Source organism: Periplaneta americana, chromosome 9 (genome assembly GCF_040183065.1).
Source record: "Periplaneta americana isolate PAMFEO1 chromosome 9, P.americana_PAMFEO1_priV1, whole genome shotgun sequence".
NCBI classification, from domain to species: Eukaryota; Metazoa; Arthropoda; class Insecta; order Blattodea; family Blattidae; genus Periplaneta; species Periplaneta americana.
The window spans coordinates 161,073,532-161,101,262 of record NC_091125.1 but is presented as its reverse complement, the minus strand read 5'-3'; the positions used below and the strand labels follow the sequence as shown (position 1 = coordinate 161,101,262).

The window sequence follows — 27,731 nt, the reverse complement described above, 5'->3', positions numbered from 1 at the left end:
TTTTCATTTTAAATTTTATTGTGAGCTATTCTGTGTCATAGGGAAAACCCAAAATATTGGGTCAGACCACTAAATTAAATCATAACATTTCTTTTTCCAAAAATACAAATTTCAATATCATTTTATTTTTGCCTTATCCTTTAATTCATATATCCGTCTTTGTGGTTTCTTAATGAGAGATTACAAAATAATACCTATAATATATTTATAGAAAGAAAACAATTTTTTTTTTTTTTCAAATGCTAGTTGAGGCTGAATGGAGTGGAGGTGAATGCATGTTTCCATTTTGGGATTCTTTTATTATAGGATATCGCTTAATTTTCGTAAGTTTGACAAACGATTCTGACGTCACAACATGGCTGACGTAAACCAACACGATGAGTAAATAAAACTCACTAACCTTCTCATGTAAGTTGACCTCATGTCACTGAGATATCACCTCAACTAACACACTAACCTTCTCATGTAAGTTGACCTCATGTCACTGAGATATCACCTCAACTAACACACTAACATTCTCATGTAAGTTGACCTCATGTCACTGAGATATCACCTCAACTAACCCACTAATCTTCTCATGTAAGTTGACCTCATGTCACTGAGATATCACCTCAACTAACCCACTAACCTTCTCATGTAAGTTGACCTCATGTCACTGAGATATCACCTCAACTAACCCACTAACCTTCTCATGTAAGTTGACCTCATGTCACTGAGATATCACCTCAACTAACCCACTAACCTTCTCACATACGTCGACCTCATGGCACTGAGATATCACCTCAACTAACCCACTAACCTTCTCACATACATCGACCACATGACATCACCCCATTCTCCAATGTAGCCAACATATATTCTCATAAACACACTACCGATATCCTATAGTCATATAGATCCCATTTTCTTTATATTTAGATTAGATTCCGAAAGACTCAAGATTCTTAGGACAAAAGAATCTACGCGATATAATGATAAATGTAAAGATCATTACTACAGATCTGTTACAGTACACGCAATTATTATGTACTCTTAATTTCTCATTAATCAGTCAGTACAGACACATCTTTATGTATTATCACGTCACTACCATCAGTGAACACAAAGATCAACATGCCTTTAAGTTGTTCTGTGCCAAAGTATATGCAGAGAGACAGAGTAGAAAATTTAAAAGAACAAATCATTTCTCTTCTAATTCCAATGGGGTCGACACTTTGTTGCTTTGTGTCTTAAATGCATTGTAGAAAGAGATTAGCAGTTTGAACATGTATTATAAAATGGTTGTGCTGTCATACCTCACCTGTATGTATATATATAGATTATTATGTTTATCAATGAGAATATATCAGTTCCTCAGTGTACTTTACACTTTGTCTGCAGGGTTGGTCTTCTGTGGACTGCTGGGGACGGCATCGTAGCTAAGCACGAACACTGGATACTTGCCTTCAACGTCTGTGGCAAAGGTATTGGTTTTCTGATACTTTGAAATCAACCTTGAGCTGAGTAGAGCAAAGAAGTAGTCAAAGTAGATAAGTAACTGGATGATGGCTGGTACGATGGAAAACAGATCATAGTAGTTCTCGCCAAAATAGCGGTATAGCCAATTTATGAGATAGAGAGAACGGTACATAGCCAGGCCGAAAATGTAGTATGTTACAACTTTCTCTGACTTGCCAGCCTTCGACACGAGATACAGCTGTGGGATGATTGCCACGGCCTCCAGATACTCGCTGAATGCCCACAACACCTGCAATTACAAACACAGCATGATAGAATGACAGTATGGGATGGTCTTGTAGTGCACAGAATGAGTAGTGTGGAGTAATAACACTGGTCAACAAAATTAAATCGTTTCTCTCTTAAAAAAGAACGAATTGTTGATTCTTACAGAGTTTTTCGCGCTAATTTCAAATCTATTCACTTCTTTTCCTATTGTGGATATATGCATCTTCAGCCATCTTACATGTCGTACCAACATAACTTACGAAACATTACGAATGTTTCACGCTAGTTTACAGTGTTCCAGTGGGATAGAAATTCGGCCATTTTCATACCTCAGGGAAGTGTGTTGGGGTAAGAAAATGGAGTGTTATGACAGGTTAGGTTAGTTTAGACTTTTATTATGTCTTATGTACATATCTGTGACAGGTTAGGTTACGGTAGTTTAGGGTTTTTGTTATGCCTTTTATAGGCAAATCTGTGAGAAGTTAGGTTAGTTTAGGATTTTAGTGACAGGTTAGATTAGGCTAGTTTAGGTTTTTATTATGCTTTGCATATACGAAACTGTGACAGGTTAGGTTAGGATAGTTTAGGCTTTTCTTGTCTTGTATAGGCGAATCTGTGACAAGTTAGGTTAGGTTAGGTTAGTTTAGGATTTTAGTGACAGGTTAGATTAGGTTAGTTTAGGCTTTTATGATGCTTTGCATATACGAAACTGTGACAGGTTAGGTTAGGATAGTTTAGGCTTTTCTTATGTCTTGTATAGGCGAATCTGTGACAAGTTAGGTTAGTTTAGGATTTTAGTGACAGGTTAGATTAGGTTAGTTTAGGTTTTTATTATGCTTTGCATATACGAAACTGTGACAGTTTAGGTTAGGATAGTTTAGGCTTTTCTTATGTCTTGTATAGGCGAATCTGTGACAAGTTAGGTTAGGTTAGTTTAGGATTTTAATAACAGGTTAGGTTAGGTTAGTTTAGGCTTTTATTATCAAGATGAAGGTGAAAACGATTGAGTGTGGCGCTCTTGAACAGGTAGTGATTTTTTGTTTTCAATGTTGGCAGTTCAAGTCAGTTGGCGTCTATTCCAAATTCAGTGGAAGTCACTCAACGCTCGTTTCATAAATTTTTTTTCATCATCCAAAGTTTTGGAGTAATCGTAATTTTAAAAAAATTCAATTAAAGAGTATTTTGGAATTGAACGGGTTACATCAGCTGCTTGCTTATGCGGATGACGTGAATATGTTATGAGAAAATCCTTAATTATTAGGGAAAACACGGGAATTTTACTTGAAGAAAGTAAAGAAATAAATTTGGAAGTAAATCCCGAAAAGATAAAATATATGATTATGTCTCGTGACCAGAACATAGTACGAAATGCAAATATAAAAATTAGAAATTTATCCTTTGAAGAGGTGGAAAAATTAAAATATCTTAGAGTAACAGTAACAAATGTAAACGACATTCGGGAGGAAATTAAACATAGAATAAATATGGAAAATGCCTGTTATTTTTCGATTGAGAAGCTTTTGTCATCCAGTCTGCTCTCAAAAAAAAAAAAAAAGCTGAAAGTTAGAATTTACAAAACAGTTCAGAAATGGACACAGAGCTGAAGGCTAGCTTACTGTGATCTAGCGCTTTCAGCTACAATTTAGAATTTCTTCTATTATCTGTGCAAAAACCAACAATGGTCATGTTTGAATTTCTTTAAACTCGTTACTTTTTATCTGCATCTAGTAGGTACATGAATGAAAAATGAAGTGTATGATAATCAGTTCTAATCTTTAATAATATAAATAATTATTGTATTGACTAGCATAAATCTACTTCGAAAGAATTTCGAATATATCACATGTGGAATAAAAGAGGAAAGTTGTCCTCCTCCATTAAGTTTTTATCCACTTGAATGCCCACACTAATTAAAAGTTCTTGCACTGCCAATGATACTATCTATTGTACGATTCTTGAATTTAAAATACATGAATACATACCTCAAAATATGTGAATTTATAGTGAACAAAAATGGCAATCACAGTTGCACCAATTATTAGAGTCTCGGATCTGAAACAAAATAAAAAAATATAATTATAACAATTAGAAAATTCTAAGAAATCCTTATTATGAGAAAAATGTGGTTATGTACAGCTCTAAACAACAACAATTTCAAGTTCTTACAAGGAGAGGACAAGCTTTTGAGATCACACATTTTGATGTCTGTTTTGCTTTGGAAGTTAATGATATAAAACTAGGGTTCCCAGTCAGCCTGTTTTTTTGCTAAAATATTCCAGTGCCCAGAATTTATTCCAATTGTCCAGCTTTTTAGGTGTCCTTCCTGAAAAATAACTGTGCAATTTCATATTCAAAATTATTTCTGCCAGTAGTATACAGGATATTCACGATTCATGATAGGTACAGTTTCAGAAACAAAAACATAGCCTGACTCTTGAAGATCCTTATAGAGCACGATTCACAGTACAATGATTTAAATTTAACAACGGCTTTCAACCCTATATTATTTGAATAGTATCACTGGAAGATATTTCATAAGTAATGCAAAAAGCATGAAATCAATCTGGAAATAAGATTGATGCCTAAGAGGCATTGTTAAACAAACACGATACAGTACAACAACCCCGATTATAAAAAATTCATCGCAAGCATGCCAATAACTCGATGTTAGCATGTTTGTTTGCATACTAAAAAGATCAGATTTCAGATACTGACGATGAAAGAGGTTTTTTAAAATAAATTATGCAAATTAATTTCGTTTACTATCATTATATTTTACTGCACAATTTATAGTCACGATGTGTTATTCCCAGCGTGGCTCCTCCTCTTTGCTTACGTCTTAGGAAGTGAAGGCTCTATAAAGTCTAGGTAGGTAGTATCGTCCGCCATTTTTGTTCTTTCGTTGCCGAGCTACTAGACGAGGAATCTATTTGCCACACCGTTAAACATTATCATGTCGTAGCTCCTATGATAATAAATCAAACGCACTCTAATTTAGTAAATAATTGAGCGGAAAATAACGTCTTCCTGTGCTTTCTGCAAACGCCAACGAAAGAGGCAAAATGGTGGGCGGTTATATGAAGTATTTATCGAGTCTTAAAAAATGAATAACGTCTTCATCAGCGAAACACAAGACGCACACGTTTAAATGTAGCTGACCTGCAATGCGATTGGCTGCCGGAAATTAGAGTGACGGGACTATATAAATATTAATCTATTAAGACTGGATCTATTTTCATCGCGTGTTTTCAAATGCCTTTTGGATTACAACAATCGACATAAAATGAATTTCAATAAACTGTCAAAGCGATCTTGTGTGTACCATTGCTTTGGAGTACTGAGCATGCTCAATGCATTGAATCTGTAACTTAGAAAATTCAGGTGGGCCTTTTCAAGAATAGATCAATTTTCATTGTGTTTTTTCAAATGCCTTTTGGGTTACAACAATCGATGTAAAATGAATGTCAATAACTGTCAAAGTGATCTCATGTGTACTAATGCTTTGGAGTATTGAGCATGCTCAATGCGTTGAGTCTGGAACTTAGAAAATTCAGGTGGGTCTTTTTTTTTTTTTTTCTGGAATTGTATATAAAAGTAATTAACACCAGACAATTTTCATATTTCATAAAAACCTTCATATTTTACACCATTTTCTCCCTCGATATTTCTATAATTACCACTGAACTGGGCTTTCCAGATATTATAAGGAGACAATAAAGATATTTTCCAGGAAACAAATGAAAAATCAAAGCCATTCATTCCAGCAACATTCAGGGATTCCCAAGAGCAAGTGAAATTTTCAAATTCCTCTTCAGAGTCACTGAACTCGTATGAATTTGAGGAGCCAAAACAAAATAAGTGGTTCCTATTCCAATTTCGCTCATTCTTTCAAATCCAATGAAAATCTTTTCAGTGTTGCCATGTCTGCTAACATACGTGTTGTTGTTGTTTTCTAATGCCAAGTGTTTGACAATAAAGTCATTTGACCTCTTGCACTCTAATATTTTTCAAAGATATTATCATGGTCAGCCACTGAAGCACAGATTTTGAGGTGTTCCGAATCCATTTCTTGGTTTGAGTTGCACAATGGGCAGTTAGGGGACTGATATATTCCAATTCTATGCAGGTGTTTGGCCAAACAATCATGGCCTGTTGCCAATCTAAATGCAGCTACAGACGATTTTCGTGGTAAATCGGGAATTAACTGTAGATTATGATCCAGAGAGTTCCATTTTTTCCCTTGAGATTGTGTTATCAAATTTTGTTTGTTGAAGTCTAAGTATGTAGATTTAATAAATCTTTTCACAGAGTAATACGTAGATTTAGTAACAGGTCTGTAAATAGCAGTGCTGCCCTTCTTTGCTAAAGCATCCGCATTCTTGTTTCCCAGGATTCCACAATGGGATGGTATCCATTGGAATACAATTCTTTTATTGAGTGATATTAATTGAGAGAGCATTTTAGTTATTTCTGCTGTTTGAGATGAAAGTGTGTGTTTAGAGACTATTGATAGAATAGCTGCTTTGGAGTCTGACAATATAACTGCATTCTTAAATTTATTGATGTGACATAGAAGATTCCTGAGACTTTCACTTATTGCAATGATTTCTCCATCAAAACTTGTTGTTCCATATCCAAGAGATCTACAAAGTGAGAAGAGACAGCACGTAACACCTGCACCGACACCTTGTTCTCTGGAGATCAAGGATCCGTCAGCGTATAAATGAAGCCAGTTTTGTGGAGGGTACCTAATATTAATTGTCTCTAAAGACAATTGTTTCATTATTTTAGTGTTTACTTCTGATTTCAGTATTTCTTCTGTTAAATTTAGATTATATTCTATATTGAATAGAGTTAAAGGGTTTGGTTTAATTTGTAAGTTTTCTTTTAAATTCGGGATATTGACTTTCTGTTTTAATTCTTGAACCATGGATATGAAACGTGTAAATTAACAGATTTCAACCATAAATTTTGCTGTCTGCTTAATTTCTCCTCTTTTGCAATTTCATGGGTTCACCGTATAAAAACAGTATTAACTCACAGAAGGTGTCATCTCTCACAGAAAACTTACTTGTGTTGTATTATAACTAGTATTGAGTCCAGTCAATGTAGGAACGTTTTTGTTCTTTCTGTGCAAAAATCGAGTTATCGTACCTAGTTCTCGCATTGAGGTAAGGAATTGATGATACTGACAAACTGTTTAATTATGCTGATTTATTTTATTTTATTTTGTAGAATATTATTTATAGACAAAACCATTAATCTCCAAAATGGTTATTTTGTAAATAATCATGTATACTCCTCGAAATGCTTTAGCAACAAAGCTGTTTTAGAATTCAAATAATTTATTTCACATTTTCATGTTCTGGCAACATTTTCTTCATATCATGCCGATCTCTACTTATAATACTAAGTAGCGTCAAATACTTTCGGTGTAGGCTACTGTAAGTAGTAACATGAGCTGCTGCCAGGAAGTCAAAAGGAGGATAGCAATGACAACGGAAGCTTTTAATGAATTTAAATACTATTATAGTCACAATCATGCCATGGTATGAAAGAAAAATTACACAACCTCGAGCGGGAATCGAACCTGCGACTTCCTGTTCTCCGGTCAGGCGCTCTACCACTGAGCTATCGAATTCGTCTCACGCCAAAGGCTTGGAATTATCCTTTCATACTGGAGACTCTGTTATAGAGTACTATCCATAGCGTCTGATCTAGTTAGCACTGCTTATGGGTTGAAAGAAACTTTACAAATGTAATCTTCATCTTACGATGTTTGGTGACGTATATACGTCCGTTGATGTGACATACCATACCATATGTCACATCAACGGACGTATATACGTCACCAAACATCGTAAGGTGAAGATTACATTTGGGAAGCTTTTAATAGGAAAAGGAGCATCTTGTGCGGACCTCAGGAAAAAAAAAAAAACTGAGGAAAAAACTAGTGAAGTGCTTTGTGTGAAGTGTGTTTGGGATAGAAACATGGACATTACAACGAATTGAACGGAGCATGTGAAATGGACAGAATAAGAAATGAACTGTGCTGGAAAGAGTGGGTGAAAAAAGAATGATGCTGAAACTAATCAGGAAGAGAAAAAGGAATTGGCTGGGGCACTGATCAAACATAAAGATATATGGATCATATGCGGAGAGTAAGAGGAAAGCAGAAAATAGAGAAGATTGGAGAATGCTGGGTTTGCAGTGAAATACCTGTGCTTGGGCAGAAAATTATGAATGAATACTGAAGAAAGACAGTTATTGCTTCTTTTCTTAACGCAGTGTTTCACTATGAGTGAGTCTACCCGAACATCATTAATTCATTCATTGAAAATCACCGAACTTTCATAACTAACTTACTTGTTAAGTAATTTTTACTACTTGTACATGAAGATAATGGCACATTCATTTTTCGTTTTTTTGATAAAGCCAACTCAAAATACATAGTCACTCTCTTATAATACAAATAATTTTCTGAAGGAAGGAAATATTTGACTACTGATTGGTCGAAAGTTCTCATGATTTTCTTATTTATTTTGGTCACTGAAAGTTGAAGAAAAAGCTACAATATTATACTTAATGTTCCTCTTACCTGAATGTATCATACTGTGAATTATACGACTCCTTGTACTTGAAGTATATAGAAAGGACTGTGACATATGTTACTGCTATAAACACAATCTTCATGCAGGAATTATAAACAGAAATATAATTCGTGAACAGATCTGTATATCTTGCCGTGAAGAGAAGAGCAAACAGTATCTGTGTTCTTCCAGAAATACCTGAAAATTGAGTTACAAAATTTTAAAACTGTTCAATTGTCAGTGTTACTCAGGTTTCAGATATCACTATGTAATTATTGTCAGTGTTTGAAAAGGGGGGGGGGGCGAACGAGAAAAAGAAGGAATAAGAAACGAATAAGCTATTTACTTAATTTGGAATTCTCCAGAAGAACTACACTAAGGGAGAAAGATGTCACTTCTCCCCTTTATTAACCCATAAGTGATGGAGACAAAGCCAAACCGTAAATTAACACTTTCTACAATAACACTAAAAGAGGTGTTGAAGTTGTGGATACGTTGTCTGCAACTTATAATGTAGCTAGAAACAGCAGATGATCAATGACTGTATTTTATGTATGTATTTATTAACACTACAATTGGATATACAACCGGTGGTAGTGATATATAATATACAGTAATACCACTGGTGGGGACAGGATTTTTTCTCATTGGCAAACTTTCAGAACGGCCCCGAGGTTCACTCAGCCTCCTATAAAATTGAGTACCGGGTCCTTCCCGGGGGTAAAAGGCGGTCAGAGCGTGGTGCCGACCACACCACCTCATTCTAGTGCCGAGGTCATAGAAAGCATGGGGCTCTACCTCCATGCCCCCCAAGTGCCTTCATGGCATGTTACGGGGATACCTTTACCTTTACCTTTTTACAGTAATACCACTACAATAATACAATAATTACAGCAATAAAAAAATAAAATAAACTTACTTCTAACTATAAATAAGTAGATGCAATAAACCTAGGACTATAAATGAAAACTATGCTATAATACCGTCTACAATAAGCAAAAGTAAACCTAACTTATAAACAGGGGCGGCTTTCGAAGAGGGGCTGCGGAGCTGCAGCACCCCCAGACATTTGTGAAAAACATTTATTATACAGTCTCTATTTAGTGGCTCGAATTTTTAAAAACATTTTACTCTCAATGATATGCACGCAATCGTTAGTGAAGTCACTTCCTCCCCTGGTGCTGCCAGAGCGAAACCAGAGACAAGGATTATAGGGTGAAACCACTTCCTCCCCTGGAGCTGCCAGTCTCGTCTCGGATGTTTTGCGCGTTAATTTTACCCCTCCTCTCTGCTGCCCCTTGCCATGAATCCAGAGTTTCCAGGCGCTGCAAAATTTGCAGCAGTTTGTCAGTAGCGCGCAGTTTTAAATACATTTTCTTTAATGTTGTGAGTATAACAAGTGCAACAATGTTTAATTCTGTACAATATTTACAGTCTATTCAGTTCAGTACCTTAACAATTCAGGAGAAATGTAAAATTAAGTGCCCATCAGTTGAATCTCATAATGGAAAGAGACGCTAAACAAAATACAAAGGCTCGCATATTTTTTGATAATTTATCCAGTATCCCTGCTTTCTTCTCTCGATCTCCACACAGTCTATATTAGATTAATGTATTTCAAAGACAATTCCAACAGCTGGGGCAACAAGACGGATTTAAAATAAGAACAGTAAATGTTGTTCATGAGAAGAAGGAGCCATTGCTAGTATGTTTTCAAACCATAATGAAATCTGAAACATGTAACATCACAATAAATGAGTAAATGAGGCAAGCGTCCTGGTGTGTATTCTTGAATATCCTGAATTCAATTTCTGGCTCAGTTATTTTTTTCACATATTGATGTATCATATATATATATACAACCAACTACAACATCGCCAGTTAGATATTTCTAAGTTTCAAATCTGCATATAAAAATTAAATTATGGTTTATTTAACGACACTCGCAACAGCAGGGGTTATATCAGCGTCGCCTGTAGCCAGAATTTTGTCCTCCATGATTCTTTTAAATGCCAGTAAATCTACTAACATGAGCCTGTCTCATTTAAACACAACTTACATGATAAGGCGCATGGAACTAATCTTTAAATAAAGTAAGTTGCTTGGTTTATTTTTGTATGCAGCTCCCCCCTTAATTCAATACCCACGAGCCGCCACTGCTTATAAATAATTCTATTTCACCCAACTATTACCAATTTAAGTAATTAAATATCACCTTAATTACATATCATAATTAATTACATGTCACCTTAATTTATTTACATATCAACTTAATTACATATCATCTTAATTAATTACATATCAACTTAATTAATTACATGACACAACTTAGATAATTACACTGCACCTACAATTACATTTTCAGTCTAATCTTCTCAACCTTTCCTTAAATGTATTGATTTTAAGAGGACCACCCTGAAAGATTGCCGCAGGTAAGCTGTTCCAGTCTACTATTGTGCGGTTAACAAAGGAAAATTTTGCCACGTCCGTTCGTTTTCTACATTTAAACTTCCCAATATGATCAGCCCTTCCTAAGTATGATGGTATTACTAATCTAGCACTGATATCGGTCCATGCTTTGTGTTCCATTTGTGCCTTAAACAATGCGGTGAGTCTGGTTTTTCGTCGCCTTGATTTGAGAAGCTTCCACCCCAAGTCTTTTACTATCTCTTCACCATGTCACTTCCCCATTTTGACATATTTTACTGTCTTGCGATGGACCTTTACTATTGAATCGATTTGGTTTTGTCTGTACTAATCCCAAGCTACTGCTCCATATTCCATAATTGGGCGAACAAGGGTTTTGTACGCTAATTCTTTTGACCTTCGATTAGATTTCTTCAGAATACGCATACAGAAATGTAGTGCTTTCCAGGCTTTCCTTGTGGAATTAGTGACTTGTTCCTCCCAATCCAGTTTGTTACTTAAATATATACCTAGGTATTTACAAGTATTCACTTATGCGTTGATGAATATCGCGCGAATATTACGCAAAAGTAATCTATGACGCAAACAGGTTGTGAGCAGCAGTCAATAAGGAGAACATTTTTGAAGAACCTCTCCTTAGCTCTAGTGAAAGGGCAGATTAACAAAAGACTGCATCTTTCAAATTTACCACGGGAACTAGCCATAAAAGTTACGAGGCATTGCAGCGATGCACCCAGCAGGGACGAGTCACCAGCAAAAAGATAACCAACTTAGAGGCACTAACCATATTGCCCCCGAGGTAAGGATCGGAAATCCCATTACTACTGTGTAAAGTGCAATGTTTGTGCATGGAACATATCAACCCTATGTGTCGATAGTGTGTAGGTCTTATGTCAGAAGAAAGCATCTGAACTGACATCTCCATGATGTAAATTACACTAAAATGTAGGCCTAAACATGCAGGGCCGAATTTAAGTATAGTGCCGCCCCTAGGCAGTGCTAAAATTTGCCGCCCCCCAACTCCCACAAACAGTTTATGAGCAACTATTATACAGGTCATGTTTAGTTTAAATTACTTTTAATTGAAATGTTACAATTCAGAAAACAATAGGCTACATTACTGGACTCAAAATAACTTACATGTATTTTACTTGTGAATTATAAAGATTTCCTTCGCAATAATTTCACAGAGAAAGCATTGATGATGTCATCAAAGTCGATCTGACGAAGCACATCAGACTCGTTGGAAAGAAATATGTTCAAACTTATTCATTGTTGAAACAAAACTGATTTGTGAAAGGCAGGCTGTGGTTTATTTTAAAGCATTGGTTTTGTTGGTGGTATAATTATTACGAGTATTTTTTATTTCGATAGAGAGTATAACGTAAATTTTATTGAAAAATAAACTCTAACTACCGGTATTTGCGAAATAAAAACTTCATATCGATACGATAAATAATAAACACACATCCAATTTGATTTTCAACATTGTTTATACATGCAGTTAAATTTAAGCAATTTCATAACATAATAACATAATATCGGTATTACACTCCGTATAACTATGCAGTGCACACTTTCCTTTTACTGTCACCACGACCACGACCACGACAATGCACTAACAAAACGATATCCGACTTCTACAAGGTGTTCAGAAACAAACTTCAGAAAAGATTTACCAAGTGTTTTAAAAACAAATTTCGCTATAAAATGAACATGAAAAAAGGAAAGAAAAAAAGGAAGAGAAAGAAAGAGAGAAGAGCCCCCCCCCCCCGAAAATAGCTGCCCCTAAATTCGGCACTGCAAACATGTTTTTATTGTCGTGATATGATTTTTGTTTTCGTTATTTTTATACCGAACATGATCTCTGAAGACCATTGAACAATTGTAAAAAATTAAACCCCATACATCATGGATAGTTTATAAAATATTATTGTTTGTAATAACGGGTTTCGGATAAACTCCAGAACATGGATTGCACCCTTTCCATCTTACTTCAAAATTCCAACCTTGTGCGCATAAAATAAATTATTGGCACTGAAAAGTGCCTTTTCGTAAATATAATGATGCGCATTCGACAAACGCAGACAAATCTGCTCTTTTTAGTATTTTAAGACATAATTTTGTAGGTGCAATCCGTGTTCTAAAATTGTTGAAAGTATTTGTGGGTCCTGAACCACGTGTTTATCATGTGTCACAGAAGCCTGTGAAACAAAATATAAATTCGTCTCCTTTAGTGTAGCTTTCCTGGAGAATTACTCCTAAATGATCAGTTTTGAGGCTCAACGGTTTTGTTACACAAGGAGGAAATGACCTTATAAATCCGGTTGGGTTTTCCCAGTATTTCGTAATATGTCAGCATTATAATTTTCAAGTGGTGAACGTCTATCTTCACTGATATTGCTATTTGCAACAATGACAACTTATTGACAGCCTTAGCCAACACTCTTAAGGATTAATTATTGTTACGAAATTATCCTTGTACTGATCTGTTGTATATGCAATAAGAGGAAGTTCCTACCTTTGCAAGATCCTTTTCTCCATATGTAAAGCAACAAACCGACGATAGTTGTCAGATGTATTATGTCTCCGGCAAGTCTGTATATGTTCATGGACATTTTCTTTGCTAATGCAGCTAAAACTCTGTGACACTACGTATTTATTACTGTTAGTAGTAATCTCGATAACGATTTATTTCCTCCTCCTTCTAGTTCCGCTCCAACTGAACTGGTTTTCCTGTGTACTACTTGTTTTATTTATTGTACTACATGTTGTAACTTTCAATTGCAATGTCAAATTCAGTGTTGCCAATAATAATGAGCTTAAAGCAGCGTCGCCAACCTTGAAACACAAAATTATGGAATTGAAGTCTAAAAATTTTGGGATTTTTTACAAAATTATCTCATACATACAATATTCATAATAATAACATGCTACCAAACTTTATACAGTACTAAATAAACTTTCATTCACTTCTCGCATAGACGCAGCACCAACGCATTGGCAGCTACAAACCAGTAGCGGCCGGTGATCGAAATTCTCGGTGAGGCCAGATGCAACTAGTTTAAGTGCCTCCGATAGGAAATGTTTGTTTATGATATTATTATTGTTATTATATTATTAATATCATTATTACTGTATTATTATTATTATTATTATTATTATTATTACTACTACTACTACTACTACTACTACTACTACTACTACTACTACTACTACTACTACTACTACTACTATTAGTCTATTCTTATTACTATCAATGAAAAATGATATTTTCACTCACCAAATAAGCTGTTATGCTCTGAGTTTCAGTGATTGTTTCGTGTGATGAAGCATCCCATATTATGTGTTGAAATTCCTCTTTCTTTCTTTTCTTTTTATTTTTTTCCTTTGACAGCAACAAACAAGGCCAAGAGAAGTTTATTTTGCATCACATTACCACATAACCATTTATGTTGCCCATACCAGGATGCAGTAGAAACTCGCGTTTTAAGATTATGTGTCAGAAAAATTATCAGCGATGTCGTAGGTATCTCGGTACTCTCTCTTTTTATTTAAAACTTCCTTTCTTTCAGTATTATTTCTTCTCGAAAAAGGACACTCTAACAATGAATTAACTGCACCAGCACTATTTCTCTCATTTGTTTCTGTTTATATTTTCCCGAAATACATAACAACATTGACCCAGATTCACTACTGTATATACTACGAAGTACAATAGTACAACACCCTCGCTTAAGTCATAAACTAAGGCATAAGGGGAGAGAATAGAGTGGGTCTCTGCCTGCCAAAGAGCTGGAATTTTGTTATTTATGGCCTAGTTAGGAAGACAAGTCACCACTGCTATTCCCACCCCACTCTACCCTTGAGGCCGGCCCATGAATGGGACGAGTGAAACCTGACCAGGCCAGCCGAATTGTGCCTCAGCTACAACGTTTTAAGCGTAAACTCAAAGCCCGCGAAAGGACATGAAATGCATTAAGCCAGACCCGGCACGAACGATTCTGGCCTCAGGAACAAATTTTACTGCAAAACAGGTCTATATACATCACAAGCCAGTCCCGGTACGAGCAATCCTGGCCTCAGGAACAAATTTTACTGCAAAACAGGTCTATATACATCAAAGTTTTCAAATGCTTCTACAGCGATATATGCTTCATTCAAATAACTAATACATTATATAAAAACACAAAATTTGATTTCAGTTAAGCCAAGTGACTGAGGCCCGGCCTCACTTGCCTCAGTCAATCAGCCGCCACTGCTACAAACAGACTTACTTACTTACTTACAAATGGCTTTTAAGGAACCCGAAGGTTCATTGCCGCCCTCACATAAACCCGCCATCGGTCCCTATCCTGTGCAAGATTAATCCAGTCTCTATCATCATATCCCACCTCCCTCAAATCCATTTTAATATTATCCTCCCATCTACCGTCTCGGCCTCCCTAAAGGTCTTTTTCCCTCCGGTCTCCCAACTAACACTCTATATGCATTTCTGGATTCGCCCATACGTGCTACATGCCCTGCCCATCTCAAACGTCTGGATTTAATGTTCCTAATTATGTCAGGTGAAGAATACAATGCTATTGTGATTAACTCGTTAGCAAACTATGATGCAAACTACTGACTGGGGAAGAACCCGGACTCTCCCTCGAGAATCTGAACGGAAAGCAGGAGAAATTTAAAACGATTATTTATAGAGAATACCAAAAGAATGGAATAAGCTGAAATGTGTTTCATTAATGCTATAATTTCTTACTATGGAAAGCAAAGTGGAATGAATTCAGAGGAATGATATGATTTAGCAAAATTATCGCATTATCCTACAAATGTTATCGCATATCGTATCAGGGTTAAAAAAAACGCATAACACCATAATTTTCGTATGGTTGGCAACGCTGCTTTAACCTCTTCCCTTACTATTTATTTTACCAGTGTTGTGAAAAAAAGTGTCATTTTTTTATTTTCGTAAAGAGGTCATTTAATATTGCAGAATCACTGTACATCACTAATTTTCTTACATACTTAAAAAATCACTATGAAGTAGACAATGGGTCTCAAACGAGTTAACTCGGGTTAGTAAATTTTGACACATGTTAGCAACCCGAGTTAACTCGGGATAATAAGGGAAGTGGTTAAAGTCACTAACTACCTTAACTATGGAGTTAAATGTCGCTAAAAAGTAACTAAATTTAATTTCCCAAAATTACTACTACTACTACTACTACTACTACTACTACTACTACTACTACTACTACTACTACTACTACTACTACTAATGATAATAATAATAATAATAATAATAATAATAATAATAATAATAATATTAGACTCGAATTTTTTAGCCTTAAAAACGTACTTTTAGGCACTTAAATAGGCACTAAAACACCGTTTAGGCTCCTAAAATAAATTTCAGGCAGTTAAAAATACGATTTTATGTACCATATAATAATGGAAAAAGCACAGTTAATTAGTGAGTATTGAAATATTACGGCAGGAGTTCCCAACCACTGTGTCGCGACACACTGGTGTGTCGCTGAATTTCGGAATTGAAAAATAAATTTTATGCCATCCATAAAGTCTCTTTACAACGCATTTTTTTATTTACAACGAAGTCTTTGATATGGTACATTTTATTTTGAGACAGACTTTACCAATGAAACGTGAACACCTGCAACAATGCGTAGTAAAATCAAAAGTGCTTTATTTAGATTTTATCATGGTCATGGACAAATTTTTAATTCGAAAAAGACAATCTGAATAAAGTTCTGGGTTAGAGATGACAGCAGTGCTAATTCAAATAATGTGAGCGAAAATTCCCTTCAGGGTTCACGAAAACGTACTGCGTTTCGTAAATATAGTGATGAATACTTGCAATACGGTTTTACGTGGCGTGGAAATGAACATAAACAAAATTCCGTGTGTCTTATATGCTGAAATGTTTTGTCAAATCAGTCGATGGTACCGAATAAACTAAAATTTATTTAGAACTGCCGTTTTCAAATTCATACTTCTGTGAAACAGCATTTTGCTATTATGAAAATAGTGAAATCTAAAAAAAAAAAAAAAGAGCAGACTGTTGCATCTTGAAGATGATTTACATGTTGGCCTGTTAATCATAATGCCACATACAGAGAAACTCTGTACAACCCATCAAGCGCAGACGTCACATTAATTTAAATAGGTGAGATTTCAAAAAACGATACTAAAAATCTTTTATCGAACATCCAGTACAGGGGCTATTCCATATGAAATCGATCAGTAAAAAACCTCTAATTTTTTATATTCTAATTTTTTCTCTACTTATACATGTACAAGGTGCTGAGGGGAGTGCATTTTCAAAAATATACTATCGAAAGTCAAACGGTTTTCGTATTATTGAGCGACAAATTTAGCGTATTGTATAAAAACAAGCCTCTTTCAGCGCTCAGAACTCTGGAACTATTTACTGCAGAACATTGAACGAGAGCTTATTTTGAAGCTGACGTTTGGTAGGTTACGTTAAGAAGTAATCCTTATTTTTATTGTATACAGAGAGACATAATCTGATTTTACTTACTTTTAGGCTTTTAGCCCATTTGTAAAAATGTAAAAAATATTGAGAAAAAACCTTGCATTATTAAGAGGGATTCGCCATTGTTTGCTTAGTGGCTTGGCAATAAGTTTCGAGGGTATTAAATAAATTATTTTCACACGCCTAGACTTGAACGCCGCTGTACCGCACGCACTGGCCGAGAGCTGAAAATAAGCGAGCGTTGGGCGTCATTTTACTCCTGTGTTTATGAAAACTTGTGATAAAGCTAGTCCAGCTATGCGCTACTAGACGAAACATCACGTGTTTGTCTCCTGACCTTGCTTGCCTCGGCTAGCTCCCGCCTCACAGTCAGCTGGTTAGTTCATGCGCGTACTATTTATTTTCTTTATCTGATATTTTCAATAGTTTCTTATCAACTGTTCACCAGTAAAAATATGTGCTTATTTGTACTTTCAATGCAGAATCTAACTACATATTTTAAAAATATTGTTTCCTTGGCAAAGGCGTCTTAAAGAGGAAAAATCTAAATTTCTCCATTTCCATAACAAGTAAGGAAATCTGTTTACATGTCAATATAAACTTTAATTTCTCAGCATCAAAATAAACCATGATTTTGATTATTGGGTGAAAGGGTTTCGGAGCTAAAACAGTTTAAAGTTGCTAATTTTATGAAAATACGATAAATTTAAATATTTTAAATTTAAACACTATGAAGTTCTGATGCCTCATACTTTGCAAAAAGCATTGTATCACAGTTCTCTACGTACAAAAAAAGTTTCATTGTATTTAGAAATTATAAGGTGAATTTTCTCTATATTTCGGTCGATTTGAGATGGAATAGCTCATAGATAGGTTAGGATTTTTGACACACAAAGGTTTTTTTTTCTAATGCCACTGAAGTTGCTCCTTGTTTTTTTTTTCTGTTGCGTGTTAAAATCGACTTATCTACTACACTGGATACCCTTCTTCTTCCATAATTTTATGTTTGAAGATTGGCAACGCTGGTGGAAAGCGGTGAGTCAGGTGCAGATCAGGTGTTAAGGGTGTTTAATCATGGCTAAGTTCGCGCTGCAGATCGTTCATCGCCAAAGAAAAACTTCAAATTGTTGAAGAATGTTAATGTAAAACGATGTGCTATGAAATGCGACGCGTACCGTATGTCAGTTAATAAAAATCGGCTGCATTTGTGCCAAAGTCACGAGACTCGTCCGTGTTTCGATGTTGATATCCTTCAGTAACTTGCGCAGTTATAATCGCTCTCTATTGCTATAGCTATTATAGATTTGTTTCTGTAGCGAGTTTGTGATGGTTTGTCAAATGTTTGAAAACTGTTCCAACCTCAACTATTGCGCATGATCAGCGGTGATCTGTTTCAAACCATCCCTGCACGAACACTCATGTAGGCTTACTGTAATAGTAATATGCGTTACAAGAGCGGTATGTTGAAGTTTTCATGTTCGAGGAAAAGTTTGAAAAAGCAAAACGTAGTTGAGCTTTTTTAATTTCCGAGAATTGAAAGAAAACATACCGCTCGTGTATCGTACATTATTTTGTGCGAAGATCGTTTATTACGTACCTGAAAGAGGAATAATTTCTAATTAGTGGCAATGAAATCTCAAGGACGGCAGATTTGCAAAACAAAAAATGTCTATCTTCAACATTGTTGCTTTAAAATGTTTTCTGTGTTTACTATACTCCAGCAGGCCGTGATATAGGTCTGTCTTTTTTCCCCCAGTCTATGATGAGTCTGGAATCTTGTTGATTTTTTCACGGCTTCCTTAATGTTACTTGCATCACGAATGCAGTAACTTTAGTGGAGTTGTAGAGTTTACTTAATTTTTGCAAATATTTAAAAACCATAATTAACAGTGCAATTTAGGTGAAATTGCAGTGGTAAGTTTCCAATTTATAATTATTACTATATTAAACGTCTCTAAAATAATATGTTAAAAGCCTAAAGCAGTAAAATCAATATGTCACTTAAGCGGTAAGAAGAGGGAAATTGTTGTGTGTGTTAGGTTGGGAATACTGAATGTGGAATTTTAAACTTACCGCGGATTGATTTTGTGCGGAAACCAAGCAAATACGCACGATCTCGCACAAAATAATTTACTAATCTCGTGTATCGAAGATTTAATTGAATTTCACAGTATATTTTAATAACCAAATATAGATAAGCATCTAAACATAAAATGTTAATGCAAAAAGTACGTGTGTGGCAGTTCAGTGGATAAAAGTAAAAGCACAACTATCTTAATGCGCATGCGTCGCTGTGGTTTAAGATCAGTTTACACTGGATCCGTAAATTTTTCTGACCGTCAGGAAATTATTTGATTTGCTGCAAGAAAACCTACTTTAATCAGCAAGCAGTCAGAGTTTGAAGTTATCAATGCTCGAACAGTAAAGTCGATGTGCGCATGCTCGTGACGGTTGGAAACTACTGCAGAAAAAACAAACCTTAAGCCTCGATCACATTTTTCAAATAACTTGAATTCAAGTCGCAGTTCAAACGTATTCAAGTTATATTATTTTCAAGTAGGATAAAATGGCGTCGATGGAAGTTGTGCAATTAGAAATTTCTGTAGTAGCAAGTAGCAAGCCTCCGTGCCAGGGAAATGATAAATATATTGAAGAAATGGAAGACGCGTTGTTCAGTATGGGTTAGGAATTAATTAGTAAGAGATATACACAATCACTGTGAAATGGATAGACACACAAATTCCACAATTTGGGACATCTGGCCGAAATCTACGGCTGACCACTAGGATCCAGAATACAAAGCAGAGGTTAAATGAAAAATACAATATGATTGCGGAGAGAATACGGAACAATTATAAATTTAAAAATAAAGTACAAATTGATTTCGGAGAAACATGAGATGAAAATACATTGAAGAGTAATGAAATGATGTGAAAAAAAATTACATAGTATTATACAAGTGATTGTGTAAAATGGATAATGAATCTCTCATTACCATTAGACAAATTTTGTTAATGTCCTCATTAGAAAATTTAAGAGAAAGGAGAATGGTTTTGGTTAACTTAAATGAAGTTCCCCTAGCGCCAAAAAGAAGTCCTTTCACTTCCCATGTATTAATATTAATTTTGTATCTCTCACTGAAGTGAGGAATACATGGGTTGTAAATAGACTTCTTTTCATCGTTAACGTTATTGGCTTGTTGATCATCCTTCTCAAAACCGACAGTGGGTTCAAGAATGAGGCTTCTTTGATTCCGGCGATCGATGGCTATAATGTCTGCTCTTTTCGTTGACCCATTTTCAGCCAAGCAGTGCACTTCTTTGTAAATCTCCCACTTTGCCTTCCGAAGAGTGGTTGCGATGGAGCTTCCCACTTTATGGTGGCGATTGTTCCTCAGTAGTTCTCCTTAAGAAACGAAGCTGTGTTGGAAAGAGTGAATGAAGAAAGAATTATGCTGAAACTGATCAGGAAGAGGAAAAGGAATTGGCTCGGTCACTGGTTGAGAAGAAACTGCCTTCTGAAGGATGCATAGGAAGAAATGGTGAACGGGAAAAGAGTTTTGAGCAGAAGAAGATATCAGATGTATATGGAGAGACAATGAGGAAGGCAGAAATAGGAAAGACTGGAGAATGCTGGGATAGCAGTGAAAGATCTACTCTTGAACAGAATACTATGAATAAATGAATGACCATTACAAATAGAATACGTGAAATCCTCAAGCAGATTTAATAATTCTTAATGTAAATGTAATAAAATACAGTAGAACCTCTATTATCCGTGGTAATGAAGGGGATGGACTGAACGGTTAATCGAAAAAATCGGATAATCCGTACCACGAAAGATTTTGTAATTTCCTCCATGGTCTTGTGTTTATCTCGCTAGGTAGTGGATCAGAAGTTCACTAATTTAAGTCTGGTTGTCAACGACGGGTTTTTAAGGAGCAAGGAAGCCCTTTGTAATGACTGCCTCAGGAAAGACAGGAATAAAGGAGGTCTCATGTTGTAGATTTACATACTTTTTTTACACTTTATCCTAGTTTTTTTTCTTAAATCGTGCAGTTGTAACTACAATCTCGTATTCTGGTGCGAGATGTGCCACAGTTTTTCTTTCTCAAACCGTTCAATTATTTCCATTCAATTATTTCGATACTTAGCACAACACGTTTTCTGTTAACACCCGTGGAAGACATTTTATATACAAGTTATATTACAAAACGGCAATTCGAACAGTAGACAATGCTGTGCGACGATAAAGGCTTGTAATAAAACACTATAGCAAAAACATAATATGTAGAAACTACTAACATACTCTAATATATACAGTCACGAAGCTTGAGTTGTGAGGATACTAGGAACAATAGACTGTGTCGGTACTATTTCGTATTGTCTGTAATGAGGCGGTAGTAGCGATAGTAGCGATCCTAGTGGTTAGCAACTATCTATGGATGCATATTCCCTACGTATTGAGCTTCGTGACTGTATATACTAGACTGTGCTTATACAAAATAGTACTTCATATAAGTTATTTATTTCTGAAGAAAAAAAAAAGCGCGAGATATAGACAGTCAGATAATCCGCCAATCGGTTAATAGGGTGACGGATAATCGGGGTTCTACTGTATAAGGAAGTCTGATTTACCATAATTGAAAATGGTTATCTTGAAGTTGTTACAGTTCCCAAAAAAATCTATCAGCCACATTGAACCGTGTCAGTTTCGGCCAATAAATGTCATTCCTTCAAGCAACACTCTTCTTAATCCCACTTCTTCTCTATCTACAGTTGAATGGTTTTTAATTGTCTTTCATATCTCATCTGTGTCAACGTTAAAATTTTTGCTATTCAATTCTTCAGTGAACTCTTCCTTTCTTCGCAGCTTCTTATGCATTTCTGTCACGAAACTTTGCAGTTTCTATAACCCACAGGCCTTCCTGAGTTTTATACAACTTCAGAAACTCAAATATTTGGTCTTTATTTCACTTACTATTGTTCCTATTATTTTTACGTTCTCAGTACAACAGAAAAACAATCAGCTGCTAATTTAAATTCTGTATTATTGATTTCAATATTTAATTATAATTATATTTAAAGGCAAATCGTCTTGTATAGATATGGCCTGAAATATTGACTGCTTTCTGAATAACTCCTCTTCTGGATCCACACTTGCCATTATCAGTCTTTTTGAGGAACTTCCCGATGCTGTTACGACCAAGATATCTGTTTCTTTCTGCCAGCATTTGCCACACTTTAAATTGTTATCTATCCAGATAAGACACTTCCTTGCCTTCTTCTCTAGTGTGTTTCGTCAGAACAAGGACACGTGACCGCCAGTCATGAATGTCAAGCCGCTCGAACAATGAGACGCATTTGTTTTGTACCCTCTTCAAGACAAAGCCTGTAGTTTTTAAAACTTTTCGAAGAGAAATTGGACTCCATCTCCAATTCATTTTTTCTCGCAGAACTGGAATAAGATTTTTTTTTTTTAAATGTTGGCACGATTTTTTGGACGGTATAGAATCCTTCGATGTAGGCCTATCTCATATAACCCGTTTATTAAAGTCCTCTATTTCATCATTTTTTCTTGAAGAATAAAAATTACCTGGGTGTCTAGAATCTGGAAATTTGTATGAATGTGAGTGTGATTGTGAGTGTGCAGGGTTAATATTAATTAACCAATCAACACAAATATAAAAATACATCAGGACTGTCGCTGGGCAGTAACCTGAACACACGTTTCAGCGTCACATTGTTGACAAGTAACTCCATCTGTTAGCACAACCATAAAGCACTATACTGGGTGTTCATTTCAAAGTGTGTCATGACGTCACTGTTGAGTCACCGATTTGAAGCGAGTTTCAGCTTATATGTCAGAGAAGTTGCCTATTATTCAAGGCGTTCTTCAATCTGAACTTGAGAACGTGTACGGTATAACTTGAACGTCGTAGCAACAGATGGCGGTCTGTACGGTCTGTGTGCTACCATAACCTCTTTCGAACTGTGTTTTGCGCTGGCAAATCGTACGCAGGGTATTTGTTATCATCGGTTGCGTACGGTAACATTCCACAACACAAATCAAATACTCCGTGTCCATGTTGACCGTCGAAGTTAATGTCAACAAATACGTAAGTAATCGTCTTAACCCTCTCCCCGACAGTACGTATTTCCAAACAGTTCACATTCCTGCCACTACCGGAGTTATCGTACGCATCAGTACGTACTCTTCAGAATGAACGCCGTACTTGCTAGGCAACTTCTCTGCCTCCTAGGTAATACACCTTTGCGGAAGTGTAGGAAGATTGAATTCTCTAGGCTCATCGGCTAGCCACATGACGGCATACAGCGAGCCATGACACATTTTGAACTGAATACCCAGTAGATGCTATAGAGTTACCAACTACGGAAAAAAAAATCTGTTTCATCTGTTCCCGGTATTTTCGTCCTAATCAAAAGAGGGATAATATTTTGTTATGAAATGTAGTAGTAATAATAATAATAATAATAATAATAATAATAATAATAATAATCTAATAATAAAAATATAATACTTATGAAATGCCTTACAATACCTAATTTTGGTCTGCTGAATTGAAATCTACTTACCATTTTTTCGTATCACGTACAGTTTTTTTTGCCATGCGGAAAATAGCTAAATATTTATTTTTTTGTTAGCAATTTGTGACTTTTGTATACATTTTATTATGCGTAAAGTGCTGCAAAACATGATAAAGTCTCAATTTTGCACATAAAACAGTTTAAAATGGATCACAAAATTTCGAACAAACCTTGGGAAAACCATTTTCCCCTCTTCGTTAAAAACGTTCGGTTGACAAGCGTTTATTGTTCTGACGAGGTTTACCTCTTACTCACACCAAGGGTAGTCGGCCATCATGGAGACGTACCATCGATACTGATACTTTGTTTCCATCTGTTTTATGTCCTGGTGGACTCTGCACAGGCAACAATATTAAGATGACTGTGTAATACAATTTTCATACAACTATCAAATGTTTATTTACCTGCACATCCTTCTTCTGTGGAAAAAAATCGGACTAATCATCAACAAGGTATTATAAACATGCATTATACAATTCAATGCCTGTCTTAATAGTAACTGAAACTAATTTCCATGTTAACAGACCTACCGAACGCACGTGGAGAGTTCCCGCGCTACATGCAATAAGATGACAAATCACGTTACGTATCACGTAGCAATAAATGTCGTATCAAATGTTTGTTTACCAGAATATTTTTCTTATCTGGATTTCAGTATTTTCTTCTTCTTATTCTTATTCTTATTATTATTATTATTATTATTATTATTATTATTATTATTATTATTATTATTATTCCCTTCAAGTATTAGGCCAAATGGCCTGTTACGATCTCACAGTTGAATTTTCAATCCAGCGCTTCTTTGGACGACCGAGAGATCTCTTCCCGTTTGGACGATAGTGGAGCATGACTTTTGGGATTCTATCTCAATGCATGGGATGCAGATGATTTATCCAGCTGTTCTGATAATGTTTTACGTGATTAATTACAGGTTCTAGTTGTAATTCTTCCGTTACATCTTCATTGCGTTTGTGATCCCATTTCGTATATCCCGCTGTATATCTCATAAATTTCATTTCATTAGCCGTTATTCTGCTTTCGTCTTTCTTCCTCAATGTCCATGCCTCACTGCCGTAACGAAGTACAGGTCTCGCCAAGGTCTTGTAAAGGCGAATTCGAGTATGCCTTTGTACTAGGGAAGGTTTCATAATGGTGTTAATTATTCCCATTGTTTTGGTGTATTTAGAAATTTTCTGTGAAATGTCTACTTCATCGAAAAAAAGATAATGTGTATCCGAGATATGTAAAATAATTTATCCTTTCTAATATTTTTGAATCTAAACATATTTTGCTAGGCACAGGGTATTTTTCGCAGAAGGCCATAATTTTAGTTTTTTTCTTTATTGATTTTCATAACATATTTAAACCAATTTTGTTAAAATTAAAAATTGAACGTTGTAATTCATCTTTTGAGGATGCCACCAGAGCTAAATCGTCTGCAAAAAGTAATGAATCTAGTTGTAAATGTCTATTGAGTTGTATATATCCATGAGGCAATTGTTTCCATTCTCTAATTATTTGATTCATATTATAATAAATAGCAGGTCCGGGGTTCGATCCCAGGTGGTGACAGGATTTTTTTCTCGTTGCCAAACTTTCAGAACGGCCCCGAGGTTCACTCAGCCTCCTATAAAATTGAGTACCGGGTCTTTCCCGGGGGTAAAAGGCGGTCAGAGCGTGGTGCCGACCACACCACCTCATTCTAGTGCCGAGGTCATGGAAAGCATGGGGCTCTACCTCCATGCCTCCCAAGTGCTTTCATGGCATGTTACGGGGATACCTTTACCTTTTTACCTTTTATAATAAATAGCAACGGTGAAAGGCCGCAGCCTTGTCTTACTCCTGTATGAATTTCTGTCCAATGCGATAATTTATTGTCACACCTTACTGCACTTACTGTATTGTACACATCACAATTCCTTCCTCTCTCCTCCAATGGGAGGCAGTTATTATCTTATCTTATCTGGAGGCGAATAAAATAATACATTTTGCTACATGATTTCCGCAAGATGTATGTGACCACTTCTTTCAAGATTTCCCGAAAGTAAGAGAAGATGGATGTAAGAATATTAGCTCTAAGCACTGAAATATTGATTAACGTAAAGGATAAAACTCACTAAATGTGCGGTCAGATAATTCGTAAAATCTACAAAAAAAAATCGCTATTCACTTTTTCACAATTTTGTCTTCTCAAAGCCTCTAGATTTAGCGACTTTTTGCTAAGATTGGCATCACTGATGTCAATATCGAACATACCGAGACAGCAGCATTTGTTATCGATAATGATACCATATTCTTATGATAGATGGCGAGTGTAATGTAGCTGTGACTCCAATGTCGTAACGTGTCGATAGCAGCGCGCAATACGAAATCTCAATTATTGAAACGCATGCGCTAGCTTTCAGCGGGAACAAAATTGGACGAAAGCTACGAAATGTCAACAGTGGTGCACGTCTTCTTGCGGAGTGAACATGTGACGATCTTAGTTGCATTTCTGCAATACTGAACGCGACTAACGATTTTATGGTGGTGTGTTTTCATCTACTCTCTTTATGAACCAGTATAAGCCGTGTTGGGTAACGTGCGCTTAATTAAGAAAGGTATGTTTGCAAAATATCTAAACATGAAAAGTTAATAAGATTGCATATAATGTGTGACATTTTAAGGTTATGTATGTTATTGTCAAGTAAAATTATATGTGGGATTAAGATTGGGAATTTTAAATAGACGTCAGCTGTAAGTGTGGAAAGTACGGCACATTTAATGCATGTTGTGGAATATTTATGTAGTTCATTTTTTAAGCTCAAGTTAATGTAAAATGTTTAATACTAAAGATTTTATAGCTTTTAAAAAATAATTGTCGGATATGTCACACGCGGTGTTTTATTTGATTCTTGTTCCAGTTTGAAAGTGATGACAAATATTTTAATTTTAACTTTGAAAGTGAAATTTTTGTAATCTGTGCACGCAGATATATTTTAGAATGGGGAATATCTCCAAGCTATACTCATTTTTAGTTTATAATGTTAATAATTGAAATGCTATTAATAGCTGAATATTGGCTATACTGCGATCGGAAATATTAAATAATAAAATTAATTTTTAATTTTTTTAGTGCAAATGTCGTCTCAATCTTGTTACATTTTTACTTAAAACTAAGACCTAGAAATAATTAAAAATGCAAAGCAAAAGAAAAGGGAATGAATCATTATTTGTTTTAAAATGGTCATCTCATAGAACTAGAAATTTTCGTCTCATACATTGAAGATATCAAAATAGTATATTCTTTGAGTAGAAATTATGTATTTTAATGTAAGATACCGTAAGTCACATGTTTTTTTTTTTTTTGTAGAGGGCAAAATATTTGCATTACTATCACATAGAACATTTTCATACTAAGGACTTGAGAATAAAAATAGATCTGTTGAGAATGTAGTAAACATGAGACGCTGAAAGCCCTACACAGACCTACTTTATTAATGAATTTGATGTTTTTTTTATTGGGTTATTTTACGACGCTATATCAACATCTAGGTTATTTAGCGTCTGAGTGAAATGAAGGTGATAAAGCCGGTGAAATGAGTCCGGGGTCCAGCACCGAAAGTTACCCAGCATTTGCTCGTATTTGGTTGAGGGAAAACCCCGGAAAAAACCTCAACCAGGTAACTTGCCCCGACCGGGATTCGAACCTGGGCCACCTGGTTTCGCGGCCAGACGCGCTGACCGTTACTGCACAAATCTGATGTTTGTGAGGCATTTTTATTAAGAGTGTTAAATTTGTAAATATTATTTTAATGCTCATACATTGATGCAGTATGATTTAGGATTTTCACGGTGTTAAGTATGGTACGAAATTTGAGGTTTTTT

The 27,731-nt window shown here is 35.6% G+C and overlaps 2 protein-coding genes across 3 annotated transcripts in view; one reads left to right on the top strand and one right to left on the bottom strand.

Annotated features, from left to right (window-relative positions):
* Positions 1 to 802: 802 nt before the first annotated feature.
* LOC138706672 (ER lumen protein-retaining receptor 1-like) lies at positions 803 to 13,580 on the bottom strand. Its single transcript, XM_069836230.1, has 4 exons — positions 13,264 to 13,580; positions 8,324 to 8,513; positions 3,708 to 3,777; positions 803 to 1,747 (listed from the first exon to the last, which is right to left on the bottom strand). Exons 1-4 carry the CDS (start codon positions 13,358 to 13,360, stop codon positions 1,364 to 1,366), a joined length of 741 nt encoding a protein of 246 aa, XP_069692331.1. The 5' UTR covers positions 13,361 to 13,580; the 3' UTR covers positions 803 to 1,363.
* A 12,737-nt stretch (positions 13,581 to 26,317) lies between these two features.
* The window catches only part of LOC138706670 (uncharacterized), a 507,718-nt gene continuing 506,304 nt past the window's right edge, over positions 26,318 to 27,731 (top strand). For both annotated transcript variants that reach the window (XM_069836229.1, XM_069836228.1), the window contains exon 1: positions 26,318 to 26,464. The gene's annotated coding sequence lies outside the window, so the exon portion shown is untranslated. The remainder of the gene's footprint in view (positions 26,465 to 27,731) is intronic.

Coding starts and splice junctions, on each gene's coding strand:
- LOC138706672 (XM_069836230.1), bottom strand. CDS start 13,360: ATGTCCATGAACATATACAGACTTGCCGGAGACATAATACATCTGACA. Junction 3,778..8,323: donor TCACAGTATGATACATTCAG/GTAAGAGGAACA, acceptor ATTTTGTTTCAG/ATCCGAGACTCTAATAATTG. Junction 1,748..3,707: donor ATAAATTCACATATTTTGAG/GTATGTATTCAT, acceptor TTGTAATTGCAG/GTGTTGTGGGCATTCAGCGA.